The 20,000-nt window shown below is 42.7% G+C and overlaps 1 protein-coding gene across 2 annotated transcripts in view; it reads left to right on the plus strand.

Annotated features, from left to right (window-relative positions):
- Positions 1-20,000, plus strand: part of Atp8a1 (ATPase phospholipid transporting 8A1) — a 221,120-nt gene that overhangs the window by 154,511 nt on the left and 46,609 nt on the right. For both annotated transcript variants that reach the window (XM_055629410.1, XM_055629411.1), the window contains 3 exons: positions 2,524-2,696; positions 16,996-17,179; positions 17,273-17,383. In XM_055629410.1, coding sequence (XP_055485385.1) covers positions 2,524-2,696; positions 16,996-17,179; positions 17,273-17,383 — 468 coding nt within the window. The remainder of the gene's footprint in view (positions 1-2,523; positions 2,697-16,995; positions 17,180-17,272; positions 17,384-20,000) is intronic.

Consider the following 20,000-nt stretch of genomic DNA (forward strand, 5'->3'; position numbering starts at 1 on the left):
TGTGTGTGTGTGTGTGTGTGTGTGTGTGTGTGTGTGTGTGTGTGTGTAATAATAAAGGAAAATGGACAGTTTGCAGTGGAATTTCTCAGGGTGTGATAGTGTAGGCTCTGTACACGTTGTGGTCTGGGGTTCAGCCCTGGAACTCCCTGGAAGGCGCTAAAGGCTTTGTAGGCATAAGCTCTATTGCACTGGGCAGTTTGGGATCTTGGTAGCTCAGCTTGCCACTTTAGGAAGAGAGACATGTAAGAGTCAAGCTTGTGGAGAAAGCTGTGAGGAAAGTTCCTCAGGTTTCAGTGTGGGAAGGCTTGATACCCTTTTAAGGGGGTTACACTTCAATGGACCAGTAGCTGAAGGCCTTGGAAAGATTGCAGAGCAAGAAGAGAACACTTTGTGTTTTAACTTTTTTTTTATAAAGACGTGAGATGAAGGGCGGTGAAGGCTCCAGGGAAACAACAGAAAAATGATGTGGCGTTGTACTTGCTTTTTGTGCAACTTACTGCCTGTGGTTTCTTTTTGATGGACTGTGCAGAGAATGACAAGCCAGAACAGAAACTTAATTCTGAGCCCACTTTACTCCACAGCATCGCATCGATGTATTCTTGAGCAAGAAACTTAAGCACTCTGTCTTTACACTGGGACTACTAGAAGAATCTAGACTCAGCGTTAGAGTAAATGTTTAAAAGTGTCTCATCTACACACATATCCCTTAAAACTGCCCCAAGTGCAGCACATGTTAGGTATTTTATTTTTGCTTTTATTTTTCACACATTCATTGGTTTATTTATCCACCTAATCTCTATGAATTTTAAAACAATCTGGGGTAATATGCTTTAGACTTCCATTACTAAACTTCAATGGGAAATTTTTAAAGATGTCTACACTTCCTTTGCTTCAGTCCTCTTGAGCCAAACAAGATATAAACATCAAATCGTAAGGTTCTAGTGCTGGGAATGTTGCCAGCCTTACTTTACCGTATGGCATAGCGTATCATCCAGATAAACAGATTCTAAAATGACAGGATAGAGTGTGGGCTGCGTTTGAATACAAATGCAAAAACACCTTCAAATATTTCCCATGTGAGATTTTAATATCCTTATCACTTCCCTCAAAATGAAATAAGTATGAAATGACTGGGCTAGGCCCTTATACTGGAACAATAATGGATCCATTACTTTTCTCGTTGATTCTTGGGACCAAATGCCCAACTTGGGATGAGAACATGCTTGTTTTGCTCACAGTGCCCTGGGTCCAGTTCATTATGTGGGTGGAGTATGTTGGACCAGCTGACACCATAGTGGGCAGAAAGCCGAGAAGAGCAGATACTGGGACAGACCCCGATGAGACAGCACCACGCCCGGTGGTGCCTCTACCAACAGGCACCACCTCTTTCATTTCACGCTTCCCGGCAGCACTGCCATGCTGTGACCCTGTCAAGACGTGAACCCACTCATTAGCTCAGAGCACCGGTAATCTGAGACAGTCTCAGCCACGCTCAGATGTCGCTTAGTCTAACCGTGTTGACAAGCTAAACCGTCACAAATAACTTTGTGAGTGTGACAGACACAAACTGTTCTGTAACCGTATTAGATGTCACTGTATTTTATTATGTAAGTAGCGTAGACGTAGCACTCAGAACAAAAAGGAATTTCTGTTTCCTTGTGTGGAGTGAATGTTATATTTCTTCCGTGTCAGGGCTCTTTGGAACAGAAACTGGATGGACCCATTACATTATAAGAAGGGTGTATAGGATTCTGGAGAAAAACTAGACATACGAAATGATACTTTATGTGGGAAATTTTTTTTTAGCTTTTTTCCCTTTGGAGAGCTGAGCAGGCAGTCCTTGGTGGAGGACACATGAACTTCTTCTTGTGCCATCTAAATGAGTAAAGCGTTCCCTGATACTGCAAGTTTTTATTCTGCTGAAGAGTGAGCTGTTGGTTGATGGGAAGGCTCTTTGCATTGGATCCATCGCGATGACCAAGCTGCGTGTCTCCGTCCCCCCCTCTAAAACATAAAATATGAATTGGAACCATGAAGTTACGGTAGATTACAAACCCTGCATTTCCTCCTCTAGGTCCCTGGGAAGTTAAACTTCAATGGCATCAAGTACTCTCGGAATACTCGTAAATTATTTAGCTTATATTCCCCAAGTTTTCCCCTTGGTTCAGGGCAAGCCAGTTTTCATAAAGTAGATCAGTGTTGTTCTTTTCCTTAGGAAGAGAATTTAGTGAAAATGCTTTTACAGTATCGTGATTGTGAGGTTGGGTAAGGAACTGCAGGGTCAACAGAGGAATGAGTGCCTGTGGCCGAATCCCTGCCCTGCCGTGGACAGTGTGTAACTTCCACAGGACTTAACTGTCCCCGCTAGAGGAGCTGTTGTGAGAACTGAATAAATGAAGGTTTGTGAAAGCAATTCAAAAGATAACATGCGCTAAAAATAACTAAATTTAGTTCCTAAACCCCTTGAAGACATTGTAGTGGAAGAAATAGAATGAATGTTGATGACCTTGGTTGATCTTCCAGGCCACGAGGGAAACTCTCAGTCGGCACTGCACCACCCTTGGAGATGCTCTTCGGAAGGAAAATGATTTTGCTCTTATAATTGATGGGAAGACCCTCAAATATGCCTTAACCTTCGGAGTCCGGCAGTATTTCCTGGACTTAGCTTTGTCCTGCAAAGCTGTCATTTGCTGCAGGTAAGTTCTCCCCAACATTGTCAGATTTCAACAAAGGGTGATGTTATTTTAATGCTACTTTTAATGATTTTATTTTAGTATGTATATATGTGAGATCTCATATGTGTACATGTGTGCAGGTACTTGGGCAGGACCCAGGTGCTGGATCCCCCTGAAGTGCAACTGGGGGCACTTCAAGAGACCTTGGGTCTCTGGAATTGCAAAACGGTGCCTTTCGATGGCTCAGCTCTCTCTCCAGCCTAATGTTGAGTTCTTAATTTTTAGACATTCCATAAAGTTTTTTTTAATCTATAAATTACAAATGTTGGGTTTTTTCCATCCATTCCACTCAAACCCCAAGGTTCATAAACGGAGATGGATGTGTTAGCAGATTTGAAAGGGAGTCCTAACAATGAGTATTAAATGCTGCTCATAATTTGAAAGCACCAGCTTTTTGGGGTTTATCTGTATTTAAAATCAGTCAATGGCAACCAAGTAGGTGGTACATGTCAATAATCCCAGCTACTTTGAATGCTAAAGCCAAAAGATACCAAGCTTAAGGTCTGCTTGGCCAATTTAGGGAGACTCAAAAGGGCTTAGTCGGTTTTGTCTAACAGCTGTAACGCTCTGGGTTTAAACCCCAATACTGAAAAGTAAAATAGTTATTGGGGCCAGGGCTGTAGCTTAGTGATTGAGCGAGCTCTAAGCCTTGGCTCTGATCTTCAGCACCAAAGTGGGGAATAAAAGATTATTCTTCTGCATTTTCATCCTGGTTCATTTATGGAAGGACCCTGTTGTCTCTGTTTAGATTGCTGATCCTACTGCTGGAACTTATTCTATAGAGACAGCCATGATGGGAGGTGCAAACTGAGTCATTTTCCAAATAGCTGGATATTTTTCTGATGGCTGTTTATTGACTCTAAGACTCTTGCCTACTAATTTATAAGATTGCTCATATCCTAGATTAAAATCTGTTTCTGAGTTACCATGGCCTAATCCATAAAAGTGCCTTTGTGTTTGGCTGTAGCCTGCCTGGCTTTCTGTTAGAGGATCTTCTCCATTTCTTTATCTAAATTGTTAAAACTCTGTCCTCCTAAAACTTAAAGTGCTTTGTAGGACTGCCCAGGCTCTTGTCTTAAGGTTTCCTCAGCTGAGGATTTCCCCTGTCATCCACTTACTGAATCTTACCAGCTGCTCACGGCGGTTTGGGTATTTCCTCAACTCACACAAGTGGGCTTCTAGATGATTTCTCACAGTCTGTGCTCTCGCCAAATAGCCTTAACGTTCTTCTATTGGCTCTATTTTTTCAAAGCTCTATTTACTAATTTTTTTAAAGTTATTCTTTTTAAACCATTTTTTTTGTCTCGGTTTATCCACTCAATATGTATTTCTTGAATTTCAATTAAATCCATTTTTCTGGAATGTATTTAAAGAACACACCCTGTAAGGAACATGCATAGCATCATTTTGACCTACAAAATTATATTATCTTCAGAGAATTAAGACTTGCCCATTATTGTCAGTCCTCTAAGTACTTTAGCTGTAGCATCTAGCCTTCCCTATGGTGCATATTAAGAGTGTGACCAAAATTATTGAGTGGCACATTATGCAGAAGCTTAATATTTATAACAGTCATATTCTTTGTTTATCACGGTGATGAAAATCACTCTTGGTTCTATTTTGGTATCTTCCTGCTTTTTGAAGTCTGAGGCTACAGTAACTTTTTGTGGATTCTTGCTAATAGCTTGTGAAGGGCTTACTGATACTCGGCTCTCACTCTTCCATCAGGGAAATTTTTGCTACATTTAGGCATGTAGTCACTTTCATTAATGGGTTCAGATCAACAGGAGATTGCTCAAAAGCCCGTGAGTGTTATGACTGCTGGCTCTCTCTCAGAAACAGAACGAAGACCAGAAGACAGTAATATTTGGATAAAGTAGCCAGTTGACGCTAGCTAACATGTATGATGACGTGCCTGCTGTGTGCAGGGCAGAGGTGTTGCGCTTATCAAGACAAGAAAGACTCACTACCCTTCTGCCCCGTCCGCTCCACTCTGAGAAGAATCACAGTTTGAAAGCCTCGGGAGGCCTGTTTTCCTGATGCTGTCATTGCAGCAGAGCTTAATACAGTGCCTCCCACCATTCTGCAAAGAGCTCAGCCTCAGGGTTAAACAATAGCTGGGAACACTAGAAAGCAAGGGAGAAGTATGTTCTATGCTTGTGAAATTCTCCCTGGAGATCCTTGTCCTGGAGTATTACAAGTCGTGTGGACCTCAGAGCTCTTCCAGGCCAGACACCTGGGAGGAATTCACATGAACACCTAGCTCTGTGCTGACACTGAGCTTATAAAGCTGTGTGTGGCTGCTTCCTCCCTCCTCGGGACTTCTGTTCTGTGAACGTCTAAGGGCCTTGGATGTCCCCTGGGCAGACAGTTCTATTCAGGATTTTGTTGTTGTTTTAATAAAATGGCTTTCTTCTGTTCTTTTTATTCTAATTACCTTCATACTATTTTCCCTAAAGAGATGCTTCCAGCCCAGCTCTGAGGCTGTTCTAAACCCATAATTCCATCAGTGCCACGGCCAGATTAATGCCTGTGCACCCTTGGGCTAGTGCCTCTCAGAGTTAAATTGCTGGCCCGATCCATGTTTTTCTCATTCCTTGTACTGACCTCTGAGTGTAACGAGGATGTTCCTATCACAGGTTGGGGATGGGGAGTGAGCCTGTGTGTATGATCCTTGGAGAATAGCTCCTCGCTTCTGATGTGATAATGACCTCCCAGCCTCAGGAAACCCTACATTTTATTCTATTAGAAAAATGATGCCCAGATAAATATTGAATATTATTTCAAAATACTGCATAGTACTGTTTTCCAAGTTACTTCATGTCCATGCTAACTCTTTGAGAGTTTTTCCCACAACTGAGACTCCTTTTCAACCTACTGCTTGTCACTCCACCCACATGAAGATAGTTCAGAATAGGCCTGTCTTCTACAGTCCACCGGAGCAGCAGATAATGGAATAGATATGGGACCCCCATTCAGTCCATCTTCAGGGCTCCATCAGCTTTCTCCCCTGACACTGGCACCCAGGGCAGAAGGAGTCTTTAGTGTTTGCCTGATTGCTATGGTTACAAAGATGAGCTTTTGCACCCCAACCCAGAGCCTCCTGGCTGAATTGAAAGAAGCTGCTGTTCTCTGTCAGTAGTCATTACATCTCCCACCCACCACTGTTTTCTGAAGCCAGCATTCAGAGACAGAGCTAATCTCCCCCCAACCCAAAATTATTCAGGGCATTTGAGCCCTGGTTTCAGTTTACAGAGTATAGGCTACATGTTATACCTCAAGAAGTGTGTGTGTGTGTGTGTGTGTGTGTGTGTGTGTGTGTGTGTGTGTGGCTAAAGACAAAACAGTAGAGCATAGTCTTACATTTTAGTAGCCTAGCAAACAGCATGTTCACATAAACAACGCAGCTTTTTATTGTGGGGCAGTTTACCTCTATGGACCTGGTCACCTGATAGAAAACAGATACCCATGTCTAAGAGTTTCTTGCTATCAGCATATCGATACAAGCATCCCCTTCTGGTACTTTTTTCCTTTTATTCACTTGCCTGTGTCCACTGCTTCTTTCTTGGGGTGATAACAGATATGCTCATTGGTTGGTTGGTTGGTTGATTGGTTGGTTAGTTAATTGGCTGATCTGTGAGACAGGGTCTCATGTACTCCAGGCTAGCTTGAGCTCACTATGTACCCAAAGCTAGCCTTCGATTCCTAGTCCTACTTCCTCCTCCTCGCAAGTACTAGCATTACAGACATGTGCTGGCATGCCCTCTCAGATACTTTTGAAGAGCAAGAGAAAAGTCTGGTTGACCTCCTCCAGAGGAAACATACATGCTCAATGAACAATGGTGTGGACCATTATCAAGGTTTTCACAGATGACCTGCAACTCACTGATGAAAACAAGCCTTGCTCTAGGATTCATGAAGGTTTGTGGGAACATCTAAAATCAAGAGCTTTCCTGAGGTTCTAGGTAAATGATTCCTGACTTCATTTGCCAATGCTTTTGCCTTCCCATTAGTATATTAGCATAAAGCTGTTTTGACTGGGGGTTCAGGAAATGTCTGTTCTAACTCAACCTCTCTGGCACCTTAGACACTGAATTGAACCATTCTCTCTGGAAAATGATGAGGTAAGAAGGCAACAGTATAGTACCTCCAGGGTACTCCGATACCTGAAGCAGGTAGAAGACAGCTACTGCCATGTGGAAAGGAAGAAATCACGGGGGTTCTCTACCAGGGCACTTAGCCCCAGCTTGGGAGCACCCGGTCAGAGACCTGCCTGTCACCCTTGTAATTTTTGGATGAACTCTTCTGTTGGCTTGTCTGTGCTGGGCAGCGCCTCTGTGCTGCTTAGATCCTCATCTAGAGACAGACACAGCTGTTCTTCCTCTGACCCATCCCTCCAGAAGAGCAGGAAGGCCACAGTGAAGTATCGCTGTGTTAAATAGTGTGTGGTTTCTGAGGTCCTCATCAGTTCACATAACCCAGCTTTTCAAAGACTCTTACGGGGTTTTTTTTCCCCCTGTAGTTGTCAGTTTAGTTTAAACATATTTTGAAACTTACGTTCTGTGACAGTTGGTTGAAAATTGGCTTAGAGCCTCCAGCTTTTAGACTGTCTTGAAATCACCATCCTGCTACATAATTTATATACTCATGTCTCCTGAAAAGCAGAGGTTAAACTGAAGTAAGCATTTTTCTCTACTTGTAACATCTCTAATCAAAGCTTAACCCCCTTTTAGGCCATTTTCCCCATAGTAGACTGAAAAAAAAATCTACTTGACTTCGCAAGCGTTGTCAGTTAGAGTAACATTCCCAGGCAAAACCTTTGCCTTACACTGCCCAATGGCATCTTCTGAGAAGAGGCCTAAAGGGACGCTTTGTATGTTTTCTATAGCAGCATGAGCATGTTAAATAAAATGGGGGTGGGAGGGAGTCAAGGTAGATCTACTTCCTGAGTCTTTAGGGGATTGTCTTTAGCTCAAGGACTTCTCTAAATAAATGTTTTACTTAAGAGGCAGCGACAAGGCACAAATGAAGCCAGTAAATACTCAACAGACATTCCTTCAAAGAAAAAGAAGTCGTGAACACCACTCGGTGCCAAGCAGATGTTTGGCTTCAGAAGACTTACAAACTGTTAATGAATGTCAACCCTATATTTACTTCCAAGAAAATCTGAATAAATATTGGAAATGTGGAGAGACTATTTCTTTCACAGGAGTCTGACTGAAGGACAGACCGGGTGGGTTTTATAGCTTTATAAAATGCCCATATTTTGCTTCAACCTAATCCTCAGCTCAGCCTTTGCTCCTCTCATTTGCTATTCTACTTCAGCCGAGGGGTGCTGAAGAAACTATAGGTCTCATTGCTACCTCTGCTGAGCTACACTAGAAAAGCCCTCATTTGCGTGAAATGCCTCAGAACATACAAGAAACCCAAGAGCTACCATATTGCTGTAACTCAATATGGTAGAGTTTCAGGTGTGACTCTCAGAAAACCACCTCGGCACTGCAGACACGCATTACACACTACAGTCACAGCTACTTATACTGGAAAGTACGTAAAGCCTTTGTGAATACTCAGCACATTTTTACAAAATATACACGCCTCACCCCAACATGGCCAACGTCCAAGGAGCCCCTCATGCTACCTTCAGTTACTGGTGGCTGCTACCTTGATTTCCATCACCATCCTTCTTAAATTACATCTTCTCTTACTCAATTTATCCTTTCTGTTTTGTATTTTACTGACATTCAGTGCAGGTTTGCATCTGAGACAAGTACATCCAGATACTTAGAGAGTGCTTTGCTTTTCATCAATTTCAAAGGCTGAACTTTACAGCTTTCCCTTAAGGGTTCCCCTGCAAGCTTGGCACCAGTTGATAAACCAGAACTCTACTGTAGCCTTCGGCTGACTACCAATTGCCTCGTAGGTTACCGGCAGCTTTCTAAGTTCTGATTCGCTCGGGACATGATATATGCAGTGTAGGGTGTGTCTATGATCTCACAACCTGTGGAGCCTACTGTGTAAAAACAAAACAAAACAAAAAAAAACATGTTGGGGGAGGCAGAGTTCACGATGGATTTTGGTGATTATCTTCATTTTAATAAATGTATTTGTTACTTAAGGAAAGTTAAAGAAAGGCTGAGTTCTGAGCTCCAAGTGTGGAAAACAGATGGAAAAATAGGCAAGACTTTCTGGCAGCTAGAAGGCATAGAACAGAGAGAAAGGAAGGAGCATCCTATAGGACGGGTGATTTTGAAAACCGGATGTGTTAAAAGGGCACAGAGAAGTAAGGAAGGATATAAGACAGCTTGTAGACCGAGGTACAAGACAGGAGTTGGTATCAGCTCTACCATTTTAAAAAGGGGAAGGATGTGTTTTTAGAAAGCAATCAAGGGTAGACATTCTCTGAACTTGAGATTGAACTGAGGGAGTCATGCATGGGAGCCACCTTATCACTGAGCTACAATGCCGACTTTAAACTGTGCTAAGCTACATTTTTGGTCTAAATGGTATAATACAATTTCCCACTAGGAGCAGGGGTTTTTTTGTGTTTTTTGTTTGTTTGTTTGTTTGTTTATGTGTGTGTGCCTTCTGTTGGATATATTTGCCAATTTCCATTTGTTATGTTACTGCACACCTAGACACTGATACACACTGCTGAAATGAGCAGCCCCTATTGAAAATACCATCCGAAGGATTGAAATTAAAGGCACAGTGGTTTATCTGTATAAATGTGTACACTCAGCAAGAGAAACTGCGTCTGTAAACTTTGTGCCTCAGAAAGGAAGTCTTTCTTGAAGTTACTTCTCCGTTTTTCTTTTTCCCCTGAGAAGAGCTATCTGTATGTTATTTCTGTAGCCTTGGCCCCTACATTGTAAAGTCTCTTTGGTGCCTTTGACTGTGCAGAATATCAACAGATGTTGGTTTTGGAGGCTAGGAGGGTGCTCACTCATCGGTGATTTGAATAGCACAGTTTTCTTACCCGGAGGTGGTTGAATGTTTCATTATGCTTCATATGCTAAATATCCTCAGGATTTGCCACATAAGCTGCTGTTTTCATTCCAGTAATAAATCCACCATGAGCTTCTAGCACAGTTCCAATACACGTGTAATTTTGGTATGTGTAACGTAATTTTGCCACATATTAATATCTTCTCAGCATGAATCATTATAAATGAACCTAACAAATTTTAGGAAAGAAAGAAAGGAGAGAGAGAGAGAGAGAGAGAGAGAGAGAGAGAGAAAGAAAGAAAGAAAGAAAGAAAGAAAAAAAGAAAGAAAGAAAGAAAGAAAGAAAGAAAAAGAAAGAAAGAAAAGAAAGACCAGTGAGATTAAGTTAGGTTGCTCTCTCTCTTTGTAACTTTGTTATTAGTCAAACAAATATGGCTCAGTGTAGAATAGACTGCTATTCACAGGGGAGGTCTTAGGAAGTTAGTAATAAAGGAAAGTACAGCACATCCTGGCTGACTTCTAAACAGCAGCCAGGGGCGAACCTCAAGCTCAGTGACTAACAAAGCCTGGTTGGTGCATGTAGAAAACATTTACAGTAATTAATATAGTTAACCTAGTTAGCATTAATTGTCATCTTGACGCAGCCTAGAATCACCTAAGAAGGGAGTTTCAATTGCAGGGAAAGCTCAGATGAGGCTGTGCTATGGGCATTGTCTGTGGGAGATTGCCTTGATTGTTAACCGATGCAGGAGAGCCCAGCCCACTGCGGCTGTCATTGTTCCTAGGCAGGTACAATGGACTGAACAGGAAAGCTAAGTCAGAGTGGCGAGTGAGTCAGAGAGTGAGCCAGGAAGCAGCATCCTCCGTGATTTCCACTTCAAGCTCTTACTTGAGTGGCTGCTCTGACTTCTTTCAATGATCGAAACAGAAATAAAACATTTCCTCCCCTAAAGCTGTACTTGGTCGGAGTGTTTTAACACAACAGAACAGAAACTACAATTATACCCTACCATGTTTCTCTCGTTTTTTTACCTTTTATGGGTGGCCAAAAGAAATATGATAATTCATCATACTAAATTTTGTTTTAGGGGGATGATAGCCCCCTCAAAATATATTCTTGCCTACACATTTAAAATTATACCCATAATGCAGTATTCTTGCCTTAAACATTATAAGTCGTTTGGCTGCCCATGAAAAGTCCTCACATAGTTTTTATGCCCGTGTAGAAACTTGTACATATAATCATTATCAATGTTCTATTCAGAAAGACACTTGTTTCTATTATGCAAAACAAAGCACATATAAGATAGATCACCTGGGGCTGGAAAGGGATCAGTGGTTAAGGGCACTAGGTGGGTGCCCTTGGTGTCCTCTTCCAGAGGACCCAGGTTTGATTCCCAGCACCCACATGGTGGCTCACAACAGTCTGTAGCAACAACTGCAGGAATCTAACAACCTATTCTGGCCTCTGCAGTCACCAGACACACATACAGGCAAAATACCCAAAACACATAAAAATAAATATATATTTTTTAAATAGACCACCTATATATTTCTTAGCTTGAATGACAAAACATTCCAGTGCTCTCTGATCTAACGTTCACAGGGCACCGAAAGTTACCATATGACAAATGAGAACGATAATGAAGAGCACGTGCAGAAACTGCAGCCAGAAACATATCTGAGCCTCACACTGGGCTCAGCTCGCTCCTCAGTTACATCCCAAGGGACCACCCTCTGTTTGTGGTGCACAGGAAGAAAAGCAGACCTCCGCAGCATATGCTACATGAGTGATCTGTTTCAACAGAGCCTCTTGCCGCTTCCAGAAAAGAGAAGGCAGCGCAGGAGTCCGGTAGTGACTCATTTCAGTCTTGTTGAAAACCTCCAAGTGGGATAAACCGTATGCAGGTATAGACATAGAGACGTACTCACATCTGGGAGAAGAGAACATCGCAGTTACGATGCTTCCATATCGTACAGTTGATCACTGTTGGTACTTAGAAACCTGAAGACTTATGCATTCCCAGCCACAGACATACAGTTTGTGATAAGCACCAGGGAGAATTAACTAGCTGAATAGTGTGGTTGCCCTAGGCCACTGGTTCTCAACCTGTGGGTCACAAACCCTTCGGCAGTTAAGCAATGCTTTTAAAGGGGTCGCATATCAGAGATCCTGCATATCAGATCTTTACATTACAATTCATAACAATATCAAAACTACAGTTACGAAGCAGCCATGAAAATACCTTCTGATGGCTGGGGGTCACCACAACACGAGGAAGTGCATCAAAGGGTCGTAGCATTAGAAAGGTTGAGAACCACCGCTCTAGGCTGTCAGGGAAATTGTCCAACTACAAAAGCATGGGCCGAAGTCAAACAGAGCAAAGTCGTCTGATGGGAGGTTTGAAACGCTGGAAGCACATCAGGGGAAGAAGAACCATGCTCAGGCAGTGCTGAGTGTGGAAAGAGATCCACTTCATCTGAAATGAACTCTCCTGCCCTTGTTAAGGAGGCCTTCTGTCCTCTGGAATGACTGAATACAGGCAAAACGATCAAGAGGCCATATGTCATACCCGTCAGTCTTAGCTGCTCTTCCTGCTGCTTTGGTAAAATATTCTAACAAAAGCAAGTTAAGGGAGAAAGGGTTTATTTCGCTCACAGTTCCGGGTTACCATGCACCCTGTCACGGGATTCACGGTAGCGGGAGCCTGAGAACCACATTACATCTGCTTTCTTATACACCCTGTGCCCTGACCCCATGTTGCAAGAAGCAACATCTCAACACCTTGAAAACAGCACCCATTTGGGTGTCCCTCGTCCAGAATGCTTGGGTCCAGCATGATTCAGAACTTTGGGTTCTAAAGTTTGGAACATGTGCTTTTGGAAAACGAGCTACTTTGGAGACAAGCCCCAAGTCTAAACATGAATTTCATAGAAATTACTTCCTGTTCCACACATAAGTTTCTTCATAAACCTGATACACATAGCCGGAAGATAATTTTGTTCATTTCAGTGCGTTTGGACTATGACTCGTCACATGAGATCAGGTATTGAATTTTCAGCCTCATATTGGCACTCAGAAAGTTGCAAGTTTGGGGACTTACAGATTTTTGGATTTGAAGGATAAGAATGCCCAACTTGAGCTCAGCAGTTAAAGCTTTTGCTGTGTGTGCATGAGATCTGAGTTCAGAAACCAGCACCCACATAAAGCTGGGAACAGTAACACATAGATGTAATCATAACATTCTTGAAGTGAGTTGGGAGGCAGAGGCAGGGAAATCCTTGGCAGCTTGCTGCCAGCTAGCCTGGCATAGCCAGCAGTGAGCCACCAAAGCAAACCAAGATCTTGTCTCAAACAAGGTGGGAAGTGACAACCCAACACTCAGGGTTATCCTCCAACCTCCGGTGCATGCCTTCGCACACATGTACACAAACACACAGGCGCCTGTAGGAAATCTTTATTAGCAGACTTCAGTTTCACTAATCAGAATCCCCCTCTGAGTCTCAGAATCCCCACGTCAGAGCAGCCATCAGCTGCCCCACCAGCACCTTCTGCCATAGCCTGAGGATAATGCGGTGTGCAGATGCTCAGGGTGCTTTTGAACATAGAGAAGGGGCAGGTAAAACAGCCATCAGCTAGGTTGGAAAAAACTGTATTCTCAGCTTCATGTTAGAAAACAAAAAAGTGTGTGTCTCCTGAGAAAGATTTTTGCAACAATAGAAAGTTTGGGGTTTCAACCAGCATTTCCTGGCAAAAGAATGTTCTAGACTCTAACTAACAAGTCTCTGTACATTCACATTCTGAGTGAAATATATGAATGCATGTTTTACAGTTTGTAAATCCAACACCATTATTTAGCTGTCAGTGGCTTTCACTGTTTCTCGAATCTTCTTCTAAGCCTGGACCCACCTTGCTGGTCATAGTCATCCTATACTTTGGAGGATGCTTCTGGCTATGGTGCTATTTCTTTACTTTTTGCTTAAACAAGCAGTTTTCTTGCTTAGGCTATTCCTACTCTTTTCTCAACACCTGAGTTAGTTATCTCTGTAGAAGTGGGTAAAGATCCTTACCTAGCTTTAATTTGGAGGTTCTATTACTTGATGTTTTTTGTTTTTTTGTTTTGTTTTGTTTTGTTTTTATTGCTATGATAAAACACCTGACACAGGTTAAGGAAAGAAGAGCTGTGGTTCAAGTTTGAGGGGATATAGTACACAGAGGCAAGGGAGACGTGCTGACGGGAGCATGAAGTAGCTGGTAACCTCTATGTACATCTGCCTTCAGGAAGCAGTGAATGATGGGTGCTGGTGTTCCCTGGGTGGGCACCTTTCTCTTTATTCAGTCTGGGACCTCAGCCCACCTCTAAAAGCAGGGTAGCGCTTCCGCCCTCAGTTAAGCCACGCTGGAAACACCCTCAGGAAACTCCCAGAGGCCTGTCTCCTAGGTGATTCTAAACTCCATCAAGTTGACAGTGAAGATCACCCAGCATGCACTAGTAAACATTACAGTGTGACTAAGAGACAGCAGCCACAGAGTATAATCGCTGTGAAGATGGGAAAGAGGTTTGGGGTCGTTCTTTCCCGAAGCCCCTACAAGTCACTGATTTTAGCTCACCGTGTGACTTCAGTTCGTAAAAAGGCTTCACAATGCCCTAGCTCCACCATGTGATTTTATAGTGTGTGTAGACTGGGAGCCATTAAAGAGAGCTTGATAACTGCTTTCAAATGCTTCCCTTCATTCATGCCCATTTCCATTTGCTTTCTATAGCATTTCAGGCGAGCATTCTTTTCTGACATTTACTAAATGTCAACTATGGTCCGTGTTTAAAACCTTGGCTGAGGGCCAGTGGGCTTACCCATTTATATTAGCCTGTTAAGAAAAATTAAATAAAATGTAAAAGTGGAATGAAAATTGCTTTGAAGAGAAATGGAGGCAGACGGTGAAATGAACCATTAGTAGCCTGATATTCATTCTCTTGTTGAGTTCAGAGCTGTGTCATTTTGTACTGTTGCCAAACTCCAAAAGGAAATCCAAAGGAAAAAAAAAAATTAAAAGTAATTCTTTGATATGGCAGCGTTTACCAGTTCCTCTTCTGGATCAGCCCACTAAAGCACAGCAGACCACTCTGTCAGTGTCTCAGCCTCGAGCTGAGTCTTCCAACTCCCTCACTCCCTTCCTCTCGGCAGTAGAACCTCCTGGAGGCCCGTATTTGTGCAGAAAGCCTGCTGCTGGGAATTTTTCCTATCAACGTAATCAAGAGTGTTTGTAAAGATGTGTCAGTTTCTTAAACGGCCTTTATTTTTAAAAAGCATAAGAAATACTCCGCAGGCTATTTCAGCAAGTACTTGGACACTTCTGTGGTACTTTTCTTTAATAAAGGATCTCTCTCTGAGTGAGGCATACTGCATATGCTATAATCTAGCACTGGGAAAATGGGAGTAAAAAAAAAGATCAGGAGTTCTACGCCCGAGTCTCACTACATAGCTAATTCAAGGCCAGTTTGGGCTGACACTGCCCTCAACTGTCTCAAGATGATGATGACGATGACGATGACGATGATGATGATGATGATGATGATGATGATGATTATATAGCTCTCAGGCATTTCTGTGTGCTAGCATTTTATACTTTGGTTGCATCTTGTTATCTGTGTTATGTCAGGACTTTGCTGCGTAGCCCATGCTGTCCTACAACTTATGAGAGTACTTCCTTCGTCAGCCTCGAAGTGCTGGAATTACCAGTGTGCACGCCTGCACCCGGCTCTAATTACTATCTTAATAGTTGTCTGGACCAGTTCACTGTTTAGTCTTCCTGTCTTTCAATTTCCAGTGCAGTATGGACAATAGATTACGTGAATTGTGTCGCTGAAGCACTCTGTCTTAGAACGTTTCTATCATTATCTTGGCACTTAGTTCTAAAATGACTTTTTAAGATGCATGGAAAATCTAATACCATATATAATGTTAGTTTAAATGCTGGTGTGCTCTGTTCCTATCCATGTTTGAAGAAAAAGTTGTTTGAATTCTGCATGCATGTTAGTCTGTTCCTCCAGAAGAAAACGATTATGTTCTAGCATCTGATATTTGCTCTTTTTTTTTTTTTAGGTTTATAGTGGTGTCTGAGAATGGGTTGAAAGGCTAGCCAACTGCCCACTATTAATTTCAGTAGTTATAAGTTGGTTTAATTACCTAGTACATTACATATGATCAGATATCTGAAGATTTTTTTTTCTTTCAAGGCATTAAATAGAACCTAGTTAATATTTGGACTATTTACTGTTCTTTGGTTGTTTGTGTGTTATTGCAAATTAAAAAAGTGTTGGGCTATATAAAGTTTATTATTAGCCCTAAGATTATCACAGCAGTATTCTATAACCCGCTGTCACAAATAATAAGGTACAGACACCTGTTAGATTAATAATCACCTTATCTACCTTGGGCCAGGCAGATATTTCACTTACACCATCTCAGTATCCTCACCATCCATCTCCCAGCCCCCATCCAATGCCATCAACCTTAATCCTCCTGGATTGGACTACCTTTCATCCATAATCCTATGGTACTAGTTTATATTCTTCATCTGGGCCTTTTCACGCCATTATTGGAGTCCTTTCTCCCAGCCCATGTGGTTTCTTCTCCATACTAACCCATCCTGGCATCCTCCTTCTTACTCTCCATCTGTTTCCTGTGATTCCCTGTTCTCAAAAGCCTGGGAACTTTTGCCATGCCTACCCCATCCTGCCCTGCCCAAGCATAGGCCATTTAATCAGCCAGTCAGGTATGTCTTAGGCAGGTTCACAAAACAAGGATAGGTGGAGCCAGATCTTGAGGGCCAGCGTTAGAACAGCCCCCAACATTTGCGCTTGTTTGTTTTAGCTGTATTTTACTTTTTAATTATGTGTGTATGGGGAATATGTGCGTGTGAGCGTCAGGTACCCGCAGAGGCCAGAAGAGGGTGTCAGACCAACTGGAGCTGAGTTGTCAGGCAGTTGTAAGCCACCTTATATAGGTGCTGGGAACTGAATCCTGGTCTTCGAGAACGATATGTGTTCTTAACCACTGACCACTACACTGCCTCATAGCCCTCTCATACAGCTTTCTGGTCCTTAAGAAAACACAAAACATTATGTCTCCTGGCTGCCACCTACAGATTTGTTTCTAGGAGTTTTGTTATCTTTTTGTCTTGAGAACCATCCATCTAGTTGTTTGGCTTCGTTTATTGATCAAAAAATGATGATATTTCCATTTCTTTTTTCAGGAAGCAGGGGTAATTGCTCACCTGTTTTTCTTTTCTTTTATTTTCTTTTTTTTTAAGGGTTTCTCCTCTTCAGAAGTCAGAGGTTGTTGAGATGGTCAAGAAACAAGTCAAAGTCATCACACTTGCCATCGGAGATGGAGCAAATGATGTCAGCATGATACAGACGGCCCACGTGGGTGTTGGGATAAGTGGCAATGAAGGTTTGCAGGCAGCCAACTCTTCAGACTACTCCATAGCTCAGGTAAAACCTCATGGCTGCGGGACCGAGCGGGACTGCTTTCCGTCAGCTGGCAGGGAAGAGGGAAGTACTGACGTCTCTCCATTCCTCTCCCAGTTCAAGTATCTGAAAAATCTGCTGATGGTTCACGGAGCCTGGAATTACAACAGAGTCTCCAAGTGCATCCTGTACTGCTTCTACAAGAACATCGTGCTCTACATCATCGAGGTAGCCCAGCTTCATCCGCCCCTGATGCCCACAGTCCCAACTGCTCCCCTTGAGGAGATCTTTCCCGTTTTCATCGATGTTTCAGCTTCTCACTTACTTTTTAAGAAAAGGAAAAAAAATGTATTTTATTGCCTGGCTGTGGTGGCACACGCCTTTAGTCCCAGCACTCACGAGCAGAGGTGGATGGATCTCTGTGAGTTCAAGGTCAGCCTGGTATACAGAGCAATTCCAGGACACCCATGGCTACACAGGGGTCTTAAAAAATGTATATCTATTTTATTTTTATTTTATGTAAATGGGTGTTTCGCCTGCATATCTGTCTGTCTGTGATCATACAGTTGTAGTGCCCACCGATGCCGGGGTGGATCTCCTAAAATTGGAATTAGAAATGGTTGTTAGTCATCATGTGGAGACAGGGAATCAAACCCTGGTCCTATGGAAGAACGGTCTGTGTTCTCACCTGCTGAGCCATTTCTTTACTTTTTATCATTTCCAAATGTATTCAAGCAAAGAAGATGTCAGCCACGAGAATAAACAATGTTTAGGCACTAGCTTAAAAATGTTAGGTCACAAAGACTGTGCCATTCAAAATATTGAATCAGAGGCTGATTTAAAGTTTGATTAGCCAAACTTTGAGCAAAGTGCAGGGAATCTTATGAAAGAAGGGTGAGATAGAAAGACCTGAAGGGAACAGGAGCTCCACAAGGAAAACAACAGAGCCAAAAAAAAAAAAAAAAAAAAAAAACACTGGGCCCTGGAGGCCCTGCAGAGACTGATACTGTAACCAAGGACAATGCATGGAGAGGACCTAAAATCCTGGCTCAGATATAGCCCAAAGACTCAGTCTCCAAATGAGTTCCCTAATAAGAGGAGCAGGAGCTTTCTCTGGCATGGACTCAATGATAGGTTCTCTGATCACCTCCCCCTAAGGGGAGAGCATCCTTGCCAGGCCACAGAGGAAGACAATGCACCCTGATAGGCTAGGATCAGATAGAAGGGGAGGAGGACCTCACCTATCAGTGGAGTAGGGGAGGGGCATAGGGGGAGAAGAGGGAGGGAGGGTGGGATTGGGAGGAGATGAGTGAGGGGAATACAACCAGGATACAAATTGAATAAATTGTAGTAAATGGTAATAATAATAATAATAAAATGTAAATGTTAGGTTACTTTCATAGAAAAGTTGAAGTAGGATTGTTAATGAGTTGCATTTTCAATTTTTTAAACACACCATAAAGTCTTTAAAAAAACAGCACCATAAAGTTGGAACATGTACAGAAACTCTTCAGCCCACTCTTAAGGGATAGTACACTTGTGGAGAACCGTATTTAAAAGATAATGATCTGGTGACACAACACTAAAAAAAAATCTGAGGAAAGTGAGGGATGACAGAAGCGAAGTGGAGGATAGTGATTGGCTCTAGATCAGGGAGGCACAGGAGAGCAGTCAGGAAGGACTCGGACAGCGCCACTGAACTTAGCTGCCTGGCGTTCTCGCTGCCTTACACCCTCTGTATTAAACACAGCTCTCCCTTGCTCTCCATGTCTTCTTGGTGTCTGGACTTGGCAAACAAGATTTTGGATAAGGGATTTCTCTACAATAGTCTAGTCTTAGGTCCTTTCCACATATCAAACAGGACATCATCTTACAAATGGAACCTTGGACTGGGGAGCTCACTTGGTAAACTTGTGGTAGGCTTGTGAGCCCGGGGACCTGAGTTTGAATCCCAGCACCCATGTAAAGAGGCAGGCGTGGTGTGGCGTGCATTTGTAATCTCGGCACTGGAGAGGCGGAAGCCTGAAGCTACCTGGCCTGCCTAGACCACTCAGTGAGCTCCAGGACAGTGTTTCCAATAAAGAGTGGGTAGATTCTGAGGAAGACCTCTGCCCTCAGCATGTGCACACCCATGAGCACTTGCCTGCATGCGAGCACACATGTACACAGGGAGAATTAAAACTTGGTTTTACCCTGCAGATATTTGAGCATCAGATTGGGCATCAGCTGACACCCTCAGACCAGCAAACTACAAAGTAGATCAGGGACAGCCTATAACCTCATGAGCCGTCCAGTGGGATACAGTGGAAGCCATGTCTGTCATTTTAAAAATTTTAGGTACCACATTAGCAAAATATCATGACAAAAGCCCAGATTGATTTCCATATCACACTTTAACTCTATATTAAAAATATTACCATACTCACCATGTAGAACTATTTTTGCATTTGTGTGTATATTCTACCTTCTTACCTCCCTGTCCAATGTTTGAAATCTGCTATGTATTTTGCCTTCAATGCATTTCAATTTGGACCAAGTTCCTATCAAGCGCTCAAATGCACATGTGGCCTCTGAGCTGACCTATAGCAGTATAGCATTGGTGGCTAAGTGAACAAGAAAAGGTGATTCTATTGTTTGTTTGTTTATTTGTTTTACGTGTATTATTTTGTGGGTATGTAAGTAGACATCTACAACTTTCAGAAGGAAGCTCAGGGAACAACTTACAGGAGTCTGTTCTCTACAGGTCTGCCGTGTGGGCTCCTGGGACGGAACTCTGGTCTTCAGGCTTGGCCTGAAGCCTTTACCTCCTGAGCAGTCTCAAAGGCTCTTTTTTTCAAGTCCTTGC

The sequence above is a fragment of the Psammomys obesus genome, unplaced genomic scaffold (genome assembly GCF_907164565.1).
Source record: "Psammomys obesus unplaced genomic scaffold, mPsaObe1.curated_primary_1811, whole genome shotgun sequence".
NCBI classification, from domain to species: domain Eukaryota; kingdom Metazoa; phylum Chordata; class Mammalia; order Rodentia; family Muridae; genus Psammomys; species Psammomys obesus.